The sequence below is a fragment of the Takifugu flavidus genome, chromosome 14, assembly GCF_003711565.1.
Source record: "Takifugu flavidus isolate HTHZ2018 chromosome 14, ASM371156v2, whole genome shotgun sequence".
Classification (NCBI taxonomy): Eukaryota; Metazoa; Chordata; class Actinopteri; order Tetraodontiformes; family Tetraodontidae; genus Takifugu; species Takifugu flavidus.
The window spans coordinates 3,653,330-3,668,895 of NC_079533.1; the positions used below are offsets into that span (position 1 = coordinate 3,653,330).

General features: G+C 43.4%; 1 protein-coding gene across 3 annotated transcripts in view; it reads right to left on the minus strand.

The window, feature by feature from the left end:
- The window catches only part of LOC130537230 (LHFPL tetraspan subfamily member 7 protein), a 65,454-nt gene that overhangs the window by 30,357 nt on the left and 19,531 nt on the right, over window positions 1-15,566 (minus strand). The window contains exon 3 of one of the 3 annotated variants that reach the window (XM_057053848.1): window positions 11,603-12,551. The exons of the other annotated variants lie outside the window; for them this stretch is intronic. Coding sequence (XP_056909828.1) covers window positions 12,424-12,551 — 128 coding nt within the window. The 3' untranslated portion in view covers window positions 11,603-12,423. Of the gene's footprint in view, window positions 1-11,602; window positions 12,552-15,566 lie in introns of those variants that run through there. 3 annotated transcript variants of the gene reach the window in all.

The window sequence follows — 15,566 nt, forward strand, 5'->3', positions numbered from 1 at the left end:
GCAGGTCATCTTCCCTCATCGTTTATATGCAGCCATAAAGTCCCTGTGAACTGACGTATCAACCCAGGAAATGGTGGATATCATCAAATCAGACAGACAGCAGATGGGTGTCTGCATGAATATTTCTTTCATATATTTATGTATTTACAAGAGCCTCTCTTTCGATCGCGGGAACACAGTTTCGACCCAGAAACCTTGACATGTTTCCAACTAAATTACCTGGGGAAAAAGGCTGTGCAAGGAATCTGGATCGGTTGAACACACTTGCGGCATTCCGCATTCCCGCACACCCACATTTATGCTTAATGTGTCACAAGTGGTGGGGATCGAGGAATATGGGAGACTAGCCGACAGGCTGGCAGAACTAACTGTATGTGACACACGGTGAAGCGAGATCGTGAGATCTCCTGAAGACCTTTTACCCCTCCCTCATACAGCATCAGCCTCATTTGACTACATTTATTGTGGTGCAGTGGAAAAGGTAAAGAAATTCCTGGCAGTAAAAGTTCCTGGTAATGTCAGTGAAAAAGGGGGCTACTTCGACTAACCACTACATATATTGGCATCAGCTGACAGCACAGCTTTTTACATGTTAAACATCCATATCTGTCTGTGCACTGACTGCACTCCTGTTGAAGAGCAGCAAAGCACGAGCAGCTGTGCACCCAGCGGGACTGAAACAGTTTCAGAAGGCAACAACATAATGTGCTTCACTTCTCACCGGGACGGACTCCAGTATCGAACGCAGTCACCCTGCTCAAGTCAACACATTGATTTATACTTTCTCCTGCCTCTGTCTGCGCTCCACTCGCCATCCCTGCGTCCTCTCTGGATGACTATATGTCAGCGCCAGGCTTGTGCGGGACATGGACTGACTCTTAATGCGCTTCATAGACGCACACCAGTCTCCCCACCAGGTTTGATTAATTTGGCTCGTAACGCGTGTGAGCAGAGCTATCACCTGCATCCAGATGTTCCACAGGCCTTTTGTCTGCACCTCCCAGCACCCAGCACCCACACACACACACACACGCTTTCATCCCTTCCCTCGTCTGTAGTTGGGAGTGTGATGCTGTGTGGTGGCTGTTTTGATTATTTCTCTTATTTCTCCGACCTTCACCAACTGCTCGGCTAACTGACCGATGACGCGGGAGACAAATTCAGTGGACAGAGATGACATGAACAATGGCGACCATTAGGACAGCAGATCAGAGCGATAGTGGCAGACAGTTTATGGATGAAGGGCAGCGGTGAAGGTGTGCAGCTGAGATCATTACAAACAGGCTAAACATGCTGAAACTGTAAAACACCAAGTAACTTGCATGTGAATTTGAAGTATTATATCACAGTTACTTGTCTCAGTTTCTGACATGAATGTTTTAAACACCACTGTACATTAAAGCTGAATGCACAATATAACGGGAGTGCTTTTTTCGCCACTTTCTTATCCCACGCAGGGTGTAAGCGAGACAAATACATGAAAAAACGAGATTCTACAGATGTGTGGCAACATGCACACATCCTCAGGGGATTTTTATTTCTGAAGCATTCTTGACCATTTTTTTTTACCAGTTGGAGTTTGTACAACTCAACAAACAGTTCCAGACTCTTCTCTGATAATCAGGGAAACAAAACAGACATGATCAACACGCCGGCCTGTGTGTGGCCTCCACTTCTGTGTGTTTAGTTGGAGTTTCCTTAAAAATGCATGAATAACAGGGGGGCAGCTTTTCTCCGCCTGTTCTTTTCAAGGAGATACGGACGGTGAGAGTTTTATATGGTGTGTTTGTTGAACATAAATGATAGGAAGGCGATTCCACCACTGCACCATCCCTCTGCATTAAAAAACATTGCATTTTTGCAGCTTTGCATAAGGATGAAAAAGCAGAAGCTTCCAAACAGGCAGCGTTTTATCATCTCAGCCATCATCAAGGAGCCTAAAGTTTGCAGCTAAAGTGCAGATGGCACAGCTGCCCCTCATAAATACAACTCTCTAAATTGACCGTAGAAATGTGTCCAGACCAGCTGTAAATGTACGTGCTGCCACCTGACTGCCATCTGACAGTAAAAGCAGTGTTTCTTTATGAGCTGTTTGCATAAAAGAGAAGAGAGAAGAAAAAAGATTGTGAATAAAACATTAGGCAGATTAACTAACTCTGAAGGAGCATTTCAGTCAGAATCAGAGATGAATCTCCAAACGTCAGCATTTTCATATTCGGGTATTTCCAAATACATTTGGCCACCGTTCACCACAGCTGTGATAGTGAGTGTGAGTTGGGTGTATTAGCTCAGGTTCAGAAATTTGAAAATCAATAATAACAGTCGGAGCAGCTTCTGGGTACAACAAACTGACTGCGATGAAACGTTTAATCTCAAGAACCGTGCTGAACAATATCCATAAGATGAACCCAGAGGACTGTTAAATTATTCAAGAGAGCATTTCTGAGTTTCTGTAGAAAAAGTTCAAGGATATAGTTCTGTTTTTCCCCTCTAACAAATCAAAGTTTGATATAAACTTTACATCTTTTTAACAGTAAAGATGATGCAGTTATACTATATACCAGCCCGGGAAACTGAAGGAATATGTAGAAACATTTAGCTTCTGTGTAAAAGTTCATCCTCAATAAAGTAAAAACAATGCATTGAAATAAACCAGTATGTGTGTGTGTGTGTGTGTGTGTGTGTGTGTGTGTGCGCGTGTGTGTGTGTGTGTGTATTCATGGGTGTGATGGGACCACCCTAAAGTAAAGTGTTGTCCAGTTGAGTGGAAAATTGTCCCATCATTACAGAAAGGTAACTGAATCCAACTGTGCGTGTGTGTGTGTGTGTGTGTGTGTGTGTGTGTGTGTGTGTGCGCGTGTGTGTGTGTGTGTATTCATGAGTGTGATGGGACCACCCTAAAGTAAAGTGTTGTCCAGTTGAGTGGAAAATTGTCCCATCATTACAGAAAGGTAACTGAATCCAACTGTGCGTGTGTGTGTGTGTGTGTTGTGTGTGTGTGTGTGCGTGTGTGTGTGTCACACGATGATTTTGTAGCCTTTTATGTAGCAAACACTCGGGGCCAAAAAAGGAGGCCTGTTTATCCATCTTTGCTTTATAGACTCGTCATTGCTGCACATTGAGCTCAACATCAGTCAACGTGCACGCATGCACACACACACGCATGCATGCACACACATACACACACACACAAACACTTGGGGAAGCAGAAGCTCACACAAATGCATATACAGTACCATTGTTCTGGTGTTCATAGCCTCTGCAGTGACTGACAGGAAATGTTCCTAACTGGCTTTCACTGTGCACAACAGATCATTTCTGTGTGTTTGTGTGTGAAGGAGAGAGAGAGAGAGAGAGAGAGAGAGAGAGGAGAGAGAGAGAGAGGAGAGAGAGAGAGAGAAAGAAAGAGAGAAAGAGAGAGAGAGCATAAGTGATAATGTAAATTTATAACAATACATTTTTAGTTTCAAAAAGTTACTCAGTGTCATATTATCCCAACATTCGATAATTTTTCAGGGTAATGACTGCTTTATTCCTATGAGCTAAGAAAATATTGGCTTTAAAAAAAAAGACTTTTCAGGCATTCCTTAGTTGTTTAGCGTCCCAATAAGATTTAATTGCCACACCACAGAGATTGACAATGTCCAAAAGAACAGAAACAGTTTGGAGTTTATTTCACACAAATATCAGCTTTCAAGTCAGAAACTCTGATGCCAGATGATGTAACGGGCAGAACGACAGTGCGGATGAAGTTACACCCGACACAACCACACACTCACGCACACACAGAAACCCCTCTACCAGGTACTGACCACAATGTGATAATGAAAGAAACCCTGTCCCCCCAGAGGCGAAGATGCTCAGAATTGTGAGTATGTGACACAAGAAATAAACTGAAGTTCAGTGAATAAACAAGAGCGAAGCTTTTTGATCGATGTCTACTCATGAGTGGGGCTGGAGAAGAGAAGTGGGACGACAGACACCGCAAGGGTATAAGTTAATTATCTGTGAGCTCGGGGATTATCCTTCACCATCCTGTGAAGACCCCATCACCTGGTTATAGAAATAACAGAGATGAGCTGTCTACAAACGAGCTCTCGTTGGTAAATCACCGCCTCTCCCCCATCTCTCATTCCCGTCTAGATGTCTTTGTTGCTATTCAGTTTGAAAACACAGTATCTTCCTCTCTCCTCAGGCTTAGACGGACAACAGAGAGGTTCAGATTTCAGAGTTCTGGCATGGAAGCAAAATCAAACCTGTGCCAAGCTGACTGCGGCTTCCATCATCAGAGAGAGATGGAGAACCAAAGGCTGCTGGCTGTGACTCATACACCATCATCGACCATCATCCACCCTCTACACAAACAGTGTAGATTCCCCCTACCCAAGAAAAAAAGACAGTCACATACAAGTAGGTGTAACTGCCATCACAGTAGAGCAAGTCCAACCACTGGAGCCTGACGTCTATATCCTGTATCCTGCCAGTTCCACCAGCATTGAGATTACATATCAGGTGATCCGTCTACAATGCAGCCATTGCAAAGCAATTTCACTTTTTATTCAAATTCTTCGACCAGAGATTATTTTCAAACTGCTGCACCTGCAGATCATCTAGATCAGACTAGCAGACATTAAATCACACCAATGCATTTCAATCACAGCAGAGTATTCTGATTAATGCCTGAATTGCAGCAAGAATTCATCATTCATCTATCAGTGTGGAACTGGCCAGCATCTCCCTGTTTTGCTTTGCTGCTCTCCATGGTGTGATGGTCTCCTCCCAGCTGGATACACCCCAAATCCCTCTTGAAGATGAAATCAGTCCTGGTCACATGCTGCAGCCACATTACCTATCTCCTAAAAAAGTTCAAGAGCTCCATGAGCTGAACTCTAGTCCAGCTATGCTTGTGTTTCCAGACCGACTGCTAGCAAACATGCAATCTATGTAGACTAGCATGGTTTAGCATTGTTAATTAACTCATCAAAATGAAGGATAAATCTGTCACACTTTAGCTCAGGATATAAATCAGCAAATCTTGACTGGACTAAAGTAACAACCTTACACATCAGAAACAGTAAGGCTGGATTCCCATTATGGAGAGGGTGTTAATTACGCTAGTTCCATACAACTCTGCCACGCTACACAATTAAAGACAACAGAGACACATTGTGGCCATGCAGAGCTTGTTACTCATGCAAACAGCACAGTTCTTGCAGGAGAAGGAGACTAATGGTAGCGCACTTATAGCACATACGGCGTTTGCATGATGAATATGCACGTCAGGATGGCAGGGGAGGCAGAGCACTGCAGGGTGGGAAACTATGTAACAGCAGTCAACGTGTACAAGTTTGGTTGGTGGGGTTCAATAATCGAAAACAACAGACTAAGAGTCATTTTCAGGGGCAGGACACATTTGAATTTCAGAGAATTCCAAAGATTCTCAGGGGGCATTGTGCATAGAAGATGGGAGGGGGTGGGAGCAAAGATGAAGAGGGGATGGGGAGGTTTCGGGTGTGAAGTCAGAAGAGGGAGGAACAAAAGGAAGAGTTGAAAGAAAGAGGTAAAGGACAGAGATTGAGAGAGGCGCAGGCTGTTAAGGAAAATTGCATGCATGTGTCACGTCTCTTTGTGGCATACTGGTGATAACTGCGTCCACACTCTCACTGTCAGAACTTGTCCCTGGTCTCCCGTGATACACGCTGGAACATCTCCTCTGTGCCATTTGTCTTCTTCTCATGCTGTGACACGGCGGTCATTGAGCGGACGCCTGCTGTCATGGAGGCAGAAATCACCATCAGGTCAGAGATCCCAGCTCAGACCGCTGAACTTGAGCGCTCAACATTCACACAATCAACTTCAATCAGGTTTCAGCCATTCATCCGAGGCTTTCTTTGTCCCCTGAGTCACAAACAACACTGAATGCGACCTCTCGGGGGTCGTCGTCATCTTCCAGCCTTTGCCAGGAACAGCCCAGCTAAGCAGAGGTGATAGAAGGATTAGCGTCTCAATATCGCTTATTTCCCATGAAATTCTAAACGTCACCCAAAAGAGCACGGTGTCGCCACACTGACAAAGAGCCACATTATATCAGTGCTCCATCACCATCCCACTGGGATGCTGTATTTTATGATAGTGCCAATGCCCCAGTTTTAGTCTATTTTAGTTTGCACTGCATCCTATATTGGTGTTTAATTCATGTGCTTTATTAATAAAACACCAGTCTTCATGATTGTTCTTTCCTGTTTATCCCCGCCAGGGATCAAGATAAATCTTATCCTGCAAAGATGTCAGAAAAACCTCTGTACAAATGAGCAATTTGGTCTAGTTGTCAGCTCGTAAGTACAGCTACAGAGAGAGACTGAGCCAGATTTACTGGGTTTTAACTTTTCAGTTTGTATTTTCATTTCTGTTCAATTAGCACATTCCACGTGGGAAAGAAAGAAACCTGAAAATAAATTTAATGAATTTTTTTCTTAACCACAAGCAATAAAAGAAGTGATAAATATCAAGCTTTGCATGTATATTGGTGGCCAAAGAGGAAATGTTATGCGACCAGCACAGTCAGGATTCTTCTTCTTCAGTAACACAAATGCCTCCACCAAATGTCACGGCAATCCATCCCATGATCACCCAAGCATTTTAGCAAAAGCCACAAATGTCAGACTGCTGATGTCACTGGAGGAAAAGTCAGTAGCAATAAGTCAGTAATGCTGTAATATTCTGTTCATCTACAGAAGAGAGCAAAATCCAGGAACACTGGACATTTGGAGCAAATATGTGTTGGCAGCGTGCGTGCGTGTGTGTTTGTGTACGTGTGAAAGAGAATGTTTGGTGACAGATTGAGGGTGCTGGGACACTCTGGGGACTGATGAACCTTCTCCGCTCCTGTTGCTGCTTAATGTGAGCAGCACGCTCCGATACAACAGCTGGACCCTCAGCAGCAGGAAGGAGGAGAAGACGGCACTGGCCGCCCGTCCATCTCTGTCTCCCTGCTTTTGTCCCATTTTTCCTTCTTTAAGACACCCTGCGGTGCACAGTTGTATCCCACCTGGCCACCTCTTCTGCCAGAATGATAACAGCAGTCTGCACAGAACATTTGTTATAAAACGGCATCTCTAAATGTAATTTTTGGTTCTCAAACTAGCAAATGTTAGTTGGAACCTTCAAGATTCACAGGTTTTTTAACTTCGAGCCCAAGAGCAGAAAAATCCACAGAAGTGGCGTTTGAACCAGCCTGGAGACGTTCAAATGCAATAAACTGAGCAGACAATGACAGCTTTTCACAAACACCACCAAAAATATACTCTCCATACTCCACAGCTATCTGACATGCTCCGAAAAGAAGTTGAGAATCTGGGGAATTCCAGCTGTGATGAAAGAGCGCAGCTCGCTCCCGAGTAAACAGGGCCGCACCAAACCCAGAGACCTGAGAGACGGGGGGGAAATCATTAATGCATCAAAGGCTGTCAAAATAATACAGCTGAAAAAGGCTGAGAGTGTAAACACAGCAGATGGCGAGCATCTCATCCACGGACGGGCGATTTCGCCCTGCTGACACGGTATCAGCCCCCACCGAGGCTGTTTGTGTCGGCCTGTCAGGGAGAGGGGATAATGGGGAAAATAGCTGGATGGATTGTGAGATTATGCTGTGCAGTGTTTGACAATAAGAACTCAGACAGATGTTCCAAACTACCTCTTTAGAGTAAATGACCTCATAAAGACATATTAAAACCCTTTTTACTATTTAACTTCTCTGTTCCAATACTCCAGGTTGTTCATTTTAACACTTGAAATCTGCTCATATGAGACCTCCTGCTTCAGTATTTTGTGATCAATATGCGTTTTGAGTCTATACTGGGAACCCTGGAAAACTCCTTTACTGTAAAAATCTATTATTTTATGGTTATAGCAGGGCCTTTAATACATCAATAAATATCAAATAAAAATAAACATTTGAGTAAAACCTACTTTGGATATTCAAGTTGAACTTTTAGTATTTAATGTTAAAATATCAGAAAATAGAAAAGGAAAATTGGTTCCTGTTGCAATATTTAGTCAATGCACACTCAGAAATGGCAATTAACCATTTTTGTACAGGATGAGTACAAAACATCTTGAACATCTTGAGTTCTTGATGATATGAGTTGGAGATGCTGTTTATTTCAGATACAGACATGTCAACAACGCTTGGGGTGGCCTGTTACAAAATCAGACATTATGAGGTGTGGTGGAGATAATGTGACCTGTTTAATTTGGGCTCCACTTCCTGACCATCAGCCTGGTCTTGACCCTGAAGTCAAACGGTGAAAGAAGTTAAATGAAAGAGCAATGCCAGAGGGCTGAGACGAGCCTTTAATCATTTCAGTCCCGGACTGGCTGGTTCTCTCATCTGTCAGCCTCCCCGTGTCTCTCTGCTACTGTGAGGGACCCTCCTCAGACTGTAATAAGAGAGAGGTGAACATCCCCCCACACACACACAAACACCCACCTCTCTAGTGAGAGTACTGTAACAGATTAGTTCACAGTCCTGGGAAGATCCATCCAATCAGCTGATCATCGGCAGAGAGCTTCACTTTCCACACCCGACACCCGACACATTAATCTGCTGTGTCTTTGGTGCCAGAGAGACACAAAGCACAATCCTGCACCACTTTGATGATTATTGGCCATCCTGAAGGTAGTCAATCCTTCTCTCACAGAACGAAAAAGACCGTCTTTTTATTTCCAAACAAGAAATGAACACAAAACAGTAACTAGAATAATGTAACCCAAAAAGTAGAAAAGTCAAAAATGTTTGGATTCATTTAGAATAAATGTCTTGAATGAGGAGGAAAATGAAGTGTCCTGTCCTGCATGTCACGTTTAGATATATGTCCATACTATAGGCAACATATCAGTTTTATTTGAGTGCACACACAAACACACACACACACACACACACTCCACCACTCCAGATTGATGTCATGACTCAAGTGGATCAGCAGGTAAAACATGAGGACAGATTTCATTATAAAATGATCGATGAAATCAATGTTGTAATGTATTTTGTGTGTGTGTGTTTGTAGGCTCAACAAAAATACACAAAAAGCCCTCCTTTTCCAGCAAGATATGATAGCTGCTTATGATCTCAGAGGATGAGGCACAGATCATATCATCTTCATCCACCATGCCAGAGGTACACAGCAGTTCCAGAGCTGTACACATGTGGCTGATGTACAAAAATCCAGCCGAGAAATCCAGACGGGAGAGGTGAATACAGTATATGTACACATCAGGTCTGCTTTTCAACTGCCTGCATGTCCGTGTAAAGAAGGCCATCCAGAGAGAAGGTGTTTGATTTACAGAGACTTCATTCCAATATCGTGTTGGGGCCCAGAGGGGGTCAAGACACCTTTTATCGCTTCACGTTTAGATAAGCAGAGACATGTTTTAAACACACACACGGCACTCACAAACACACACACACACACACACACACACACACCTGCGTTTGGTCATTCCATACATTTAGACTGTCTGAACAGCTCAGGGAAGGTTTTTGCACAGAAAAACAGACCCTAATATGAGAACCTGGAGGAAATTCTTTGCTTGAGTTTTTGTTCTTTTATGTAATTAATACCACATACTGAAATGGCAGTAAAATCAACAAAAACACACCCTGATGGCATTAAGTTAAACTTGCTCTTGGCAGCTGTTTTATAATGATGATGATGAAGAAAGCTCTGACCTCTCTGACTACAGATTTTTTGTGTGATATCTCTCTTTGTGAGAAACAATCTACCTTTTTGCAGCAATCAATAGAATCTGTCTTCCCTAGACACAGAATGAATCAGTGGGAAGGGAATTTTATCAGTTAAACAGACAAAATTCAGCAGCTGACAAAGAAACCAAGAGTTTCTTCACTAGTATTGAGCAAAGAAGCAACATGGAGTGCATAAAGAATAAACATGCATAGTTACAGTTTACAATGACTTAAGCTACAGGCAGTCACGTCCCAATGGTGATAATTGTTCTTGCAGGTCTATATTTCAGCTCAGCAGGTGCTGTGTGGAGCGAGCTGATATCTGCTCTTATTCAGCTCCTGAAAAATATACGAACAGCCCCCAGCCGAGGTTCCTGTGAGAAAACATTCCCTCGGCTGCTTCCTTCTCCTTTCTCTGTCTTGACTGCAGAAACTTGAAAGGTAAACCAGGTCCCAGATCTCTGCTGAGCTACTCTTTTCATCTGTACAGCACTGGCAACTGTGAAAACACTTCTGAATCATCAAAAAAGTTTTGAAGTTTGAGAACACTGAAGATACAAAGGCCAGAAATATGCGGATGATCCTGTTATTCTGCATCCTGCACAAGAACGTACACATCAATGGCTAACGTTCAGAGCTGCAATACTAATATTTTTTACTCATAAGAAGGAGAAAACTCATAATCTCAAACACACAAATTTAACACCATGGCCTAATCAATCATGGAGTGTTTGTGTGTGACAGGTACCAGCCGTCTCAATCCCTCATAGTGCCTAAAGAAATTTAAAAAAACGAATTCCAGACAACACAGATGGCACAAGCAAAAACAAGACAATGTGATGTGAGCTTTCACTCATAGCGGTGCACTCAAGAGGAGCCTCCAAGTGGACGATCAATCACTGCGTGAGAGGGAAGAGGATAAAACGGCATAAGAGAGAAGAAAGTAAACGGTAAGCAGGAGTAAACCCGGTTCACAGACATGCACAAGCTCTCCTCTGAGTGTGCGCTTATGGAAAAGCAGCTGCTCGGTGCCCGTGGTTCTTTACATCAAGCAGGTGAGAGCGGAACTTAAGCTGATCGAGGCTACAAGCACGGCCTGACAGCAATGACCGCCCAGGGGTGCTCCAACAATATAATGTTCACAAGCCTGTATCAGTACTGTGACATCCAATGTGGCCACTTGTCCGTCTGTTCTGTTCACGATGAAGCATTTGTCTGAGGTCCGTGCATGAGTTCTGCCTGACCCAGCAGAAATGACAGGACTATTTCCTTCTACATATGCACACAGGCTGCTACAGCATGAGCTAATGCTGTATCACTATTCTGATCCTGGAAGTCTTTCTTCACATCTTGCTGCTTCCAAATGGTGGCATTATTGTTCAAAAATGTTGATATCCACAATAAAGTTTGCTGTAAATCTCCAGTAAGTGAATAAATAATAATAAAGGATGAAAAAACATTGTGATAAAGTGGTCAGAATAAAGTTCAATCTTAATTACAGCCCTGTGCTAATCGACTGCTGGAACCAATTACTCTGGTTTTTGTGGCTAATGGTATCTGTGAGAGCAGTGCCACCTAATTACACACACGCACACAAATGCACACACGTGATTTGATTCATGGATCGGCATTGGCCCTCATTTATCCATGAGGCCACATTTTCTGCGATGAAATATGCTACAATAAAGCAGCGTAAATATTAATAGACTCAAGCGAGTCTCATGTTCAGAGTTAAACTGATTAATGAAACAGCTCTGTATTAGTGTGTGTGTGCCTGTATATGTAAATGTATGTAACAGATGTGTGTGAAAATTCACACACACCTTGTGAAACTAGAAAAATAAATCGATGTCTCTGTCCTTGGCTTCTTTTAGGTTTATTGATGCGTTCTCCCCACAAAAAAAACAACACACTTTTAAAGGTGAGCGAGACTCGACAGAGTTCTGATGAAACAGAATGAAATATCAGTGATTGACAGAAAGCCAGCCAAAAGAGGCTCGGCGAGCAGACTTTGATAAAAACATGCAAATATGAAATACGGAGAGAGATGCATGAAAGTGAAAACTGGATGAAAGATGGAGGAGTGATGGGTCAGAAAAAGGAGCGTTGGTTTATTCTGCAGTCTCCAAGTGCGGCATATTAAATGAGCAGGTAGCAGCCTGGAGGGTGGAGGTGGAAATGAAAGACTCCATAACAACAGTTGGAGAGGAATCTGGGAACAAGTTGCTTGACCTGAGCACACCCTCATCACAAAAATATGGAAAACTGGACAGGATAGGCAACATTTTGTGCCTGGAGGCAACAGGAAAGAGTTTGTTAGTTTTTAAACTTCAGGGTATGAAATCATCTTTTAAATTATGTTTGGATTCATCTTCCTTTCCCCATAGTTCCAGAATCCTAACAGTACATGAGCGATGGCCCATCACTCCTCCTCAAGGTTGGATTAACAACAAAACCGCCGGGTGTGATTTAATTGTTGCAGTGACATGTACCCCCTAGCAGCGTCTGTGGTTTTAATGCAGCCTGTTATGGAAAATGCATTCATCTGTGTCAGAGAGATGACTGGCAGCTGCACCGGTGCCATATGGGACAAGAGGAGCTGAAACAACCCAGCAGGTTCTCTGATCACACACACGTCTTGTTTTTATAACCATGCTTCAGAGGACATCTGCATAGCAGCATCACCCAAGGGAAAGATGACACGGCGGGCCGAGCTTCCTCAGCATCCGCACAGAGAGGCGGGATCCGTGGGATACACACTGCCTCTGCTTCCCGAAGCAGTCAGGGTAAACACAGCACGGCAAAAAACCTGCAGATTAAAAGATAACATTTCAGATGGGTGCAGTCTTCAAAGGGGAACGTTGGGGTGGGGTGGAGCTGGGGTTGGAGAGAGTTCAGCTATAAATTAGAGACGTTTTTCTCAGCCAAAATACGGGCTGCTGAGTGAAGGATCACAATTCTTTTGGGTTTTCCATCCTGCTGTGAATGCAAGATTTGTTCTTGGGTGCAGATTTTGCTGTCATGTAAATGTACTTTAGTGGATGAGAGAGCCGGATCAGTTCTTGGGACGGTGGGGGGGGGGCAATTTAAGCCATAACTCAGGTTCAGGGTCACAAAGGTGACAGTCAGAGCGAGCGGCTCAGATGCAGTGAGTTGATGCAGAGTAATGCGAGTCTGAAGAGCTGTCAGCAGATGACCAAAAACACAACCAACAAAGAGATCCACAAAAAAAATCAGCTGAAAAAGGCAGAAATGCACAGAACTAAAGACCAAAATCCTCAGACTGACACTGGATGAACATGTCATGCTAACATGTGAGTATGGCAGAGAAGATTGTAATCAGAATGACTGCAGTCACGGTTGAAATTACAATAATTTCAATCCTTTTAGGTTTTCCATCGATTTTCTTAGTTTACAGACTCACATGAATCTGACTGATTACGTTTGCATTTAAATGATGTTTTTGACTTTCAGTTAATTACAGTATAGTTCCAGTATGAATCTGACAAAAGTAGCGAAGGAATAAATACTATAAAATACAAGATATATTCTTTAATTTAAATGCCTGCCATTTGAATACCCCACCACATAAAAATGATCTACAGTATTCCTGAGATACAATATTGCGGCACATCTTTTTCTCCACCACTACCATTTATTTTCACTGGGATAGCCAAATCAATCAGGGACAAGCTTGTGTCCTAGGGAGAACAGTGGGTAAACGCTGCAGCACCTTCATGCAGCATTTAATGTAAACCTCTAGATGTTAATGACGCTATAACCCAGAAGGAAGCGTCCATCTTTAAGCTTCTGCAGCAGTCGCATGTAGACTCAGTGGAGTGTGACATGTCTGCAGCCTTGAGCAGCTCACTCCAGCATGAGAATCAGCCTGTAGAACAAAATAATGCAGAGCTGCTTGTGTCCGCAGGTGAACTGGAGTAACAGAACGACAAATTCGGTCCGTTTTCGGACTGCAGCTTTTACAATTAAAGCCTCGATATTGATGTCGTGAGCCATTAACATGCTTTCATAACATGCATTTGTGTGCATTTGTAAACCCTGCATGTGAAACTATTCCCTCAACACAAAGAGCCATCCACTCCAGCGGTTCCTGACCACTAAGAAGAACAGGTCAATAAAATATGCATGAAAAAGCTCCTCACTTAAGCCTACTGAAATGTTTTGCCTTCCTCCCTCAGAGCGTAAAAGATTGATGCCGTCAGCGCTCGGCAGCGCATTCGTTTGAGCCGCTGGAGGGAGCGCGGAGCTTCTCCTGCCATGGGTTACCAAGTTCGCATCTAAATCCGGGCCTGACCCATGAGAGCGCATCTCCAAGAATAAGCTGAGTAGCTTCACCTCAAAAAGAAAAAGGTTCTTCCTGGTCCAACGCATCTCTGACTGCATCTACAAATGTGAGTTTCCATGTCAGACTGAAAGGTTAGTTTGACAGAACACACACGTGGGTGTTGTTTTCTGTCTTGCATCTGCACGACACCGATGATGTTGCTGTAAATGTAATTAAGCTGTAATGTACGTGACCACAGCGAGAGGGACACAAAGTTTTAGACAGCAACAGGTTCACACTTGACCAGCACAGAAAACACATTTACAAGCAAGACCCAACCTGTACCTGGATTATTAATATAGTTCCATAAGTAAGAGCTGTTTGTGCCTGTAGGTAGTTTAAAAAATTATTTCAATGCTTACTCACTGACACTGAGGTGGATTGAGCATGTTGAAATCAGATACATGGTTGAGGTCACATGATGCCATCTTGGTCAGATAATACCCATAACCCCCCCCCCCCCCAATAATATACAAGAAAACATTCAATATTGCCACACAAATAATCACAGAAAAGAGAAGCGGTGCAGAAACCAAGAGCATGATGAAGAATGAAAACCACAGCAAGACAGTCCTGTGGTTAGAGGAGACATTATTGACCCAGAGGAAGTGACCAAAGAGCTAAAGTGTCAGTCACGTCCATGAACTGGTTGTTAGAAATTCTGGCTTGATTTCTGCACGAGTGCAGAAGAGGTGTTGATGCCTGCGCCTCTGAAAGCAGCTGTGGCACATACCTGACCTACCTTCTGATTTGACCTGTTACATCTCCATCTCATAAAGGAAGAACCTGTACAGAACACCTCTGTACTCCTTTGAACACCCTCCAACCTCAGTTCGGTTCACTCCTGTAAGACTCACCCGCATGTATCTGAAAATGTTTATTTTCCGCAATGGAACATTTTAACCATTGAGATCAGAACAACTTCCAGCTCAGCAGAAGTTGCTTTCCCTGGTTCAGCTGAAAGATCCCCTGCTAAAGCAGTTTCAGCATATCGGCTCTCTTTCATTAAGCAAGCTCACGCGCTGACACACTTCCCTACAAAGCTGGGAAAACAAACAGTTGTGATGTACCCTACTCAGGGGCTCTGTGAGATCTCTGTGAAATCTGCATCTATCTTGACACGAGTCAACCTGGAATCCGAACAGAGGCTGCTCCGTTATTATTGCCATTTAGCAAAATCTGCCGCTGTGAAAGACGCAGAACGTGATTGTAAAGAAGAGGATTACACACGGAGACGCAAACACCCTCAGACACGCGAGGTCAGCGCTGCTGCTTCAAGATGCTTCATTGATCTGAAGCTGACATATTCCTGTGGCTGCGAGCTTTAAGCACCATTTAAAACGCACCATTAAGCACGCCTGCGCAGATTTATCAGCAAAGATTTAAACGGTCCAATTAATTCTGCCTCTAATTACAGTTAGTTAAATGCAATATGTGGGGATTTAAATTAGCCACTCAATATTTTCAAGAGGAGCCAAT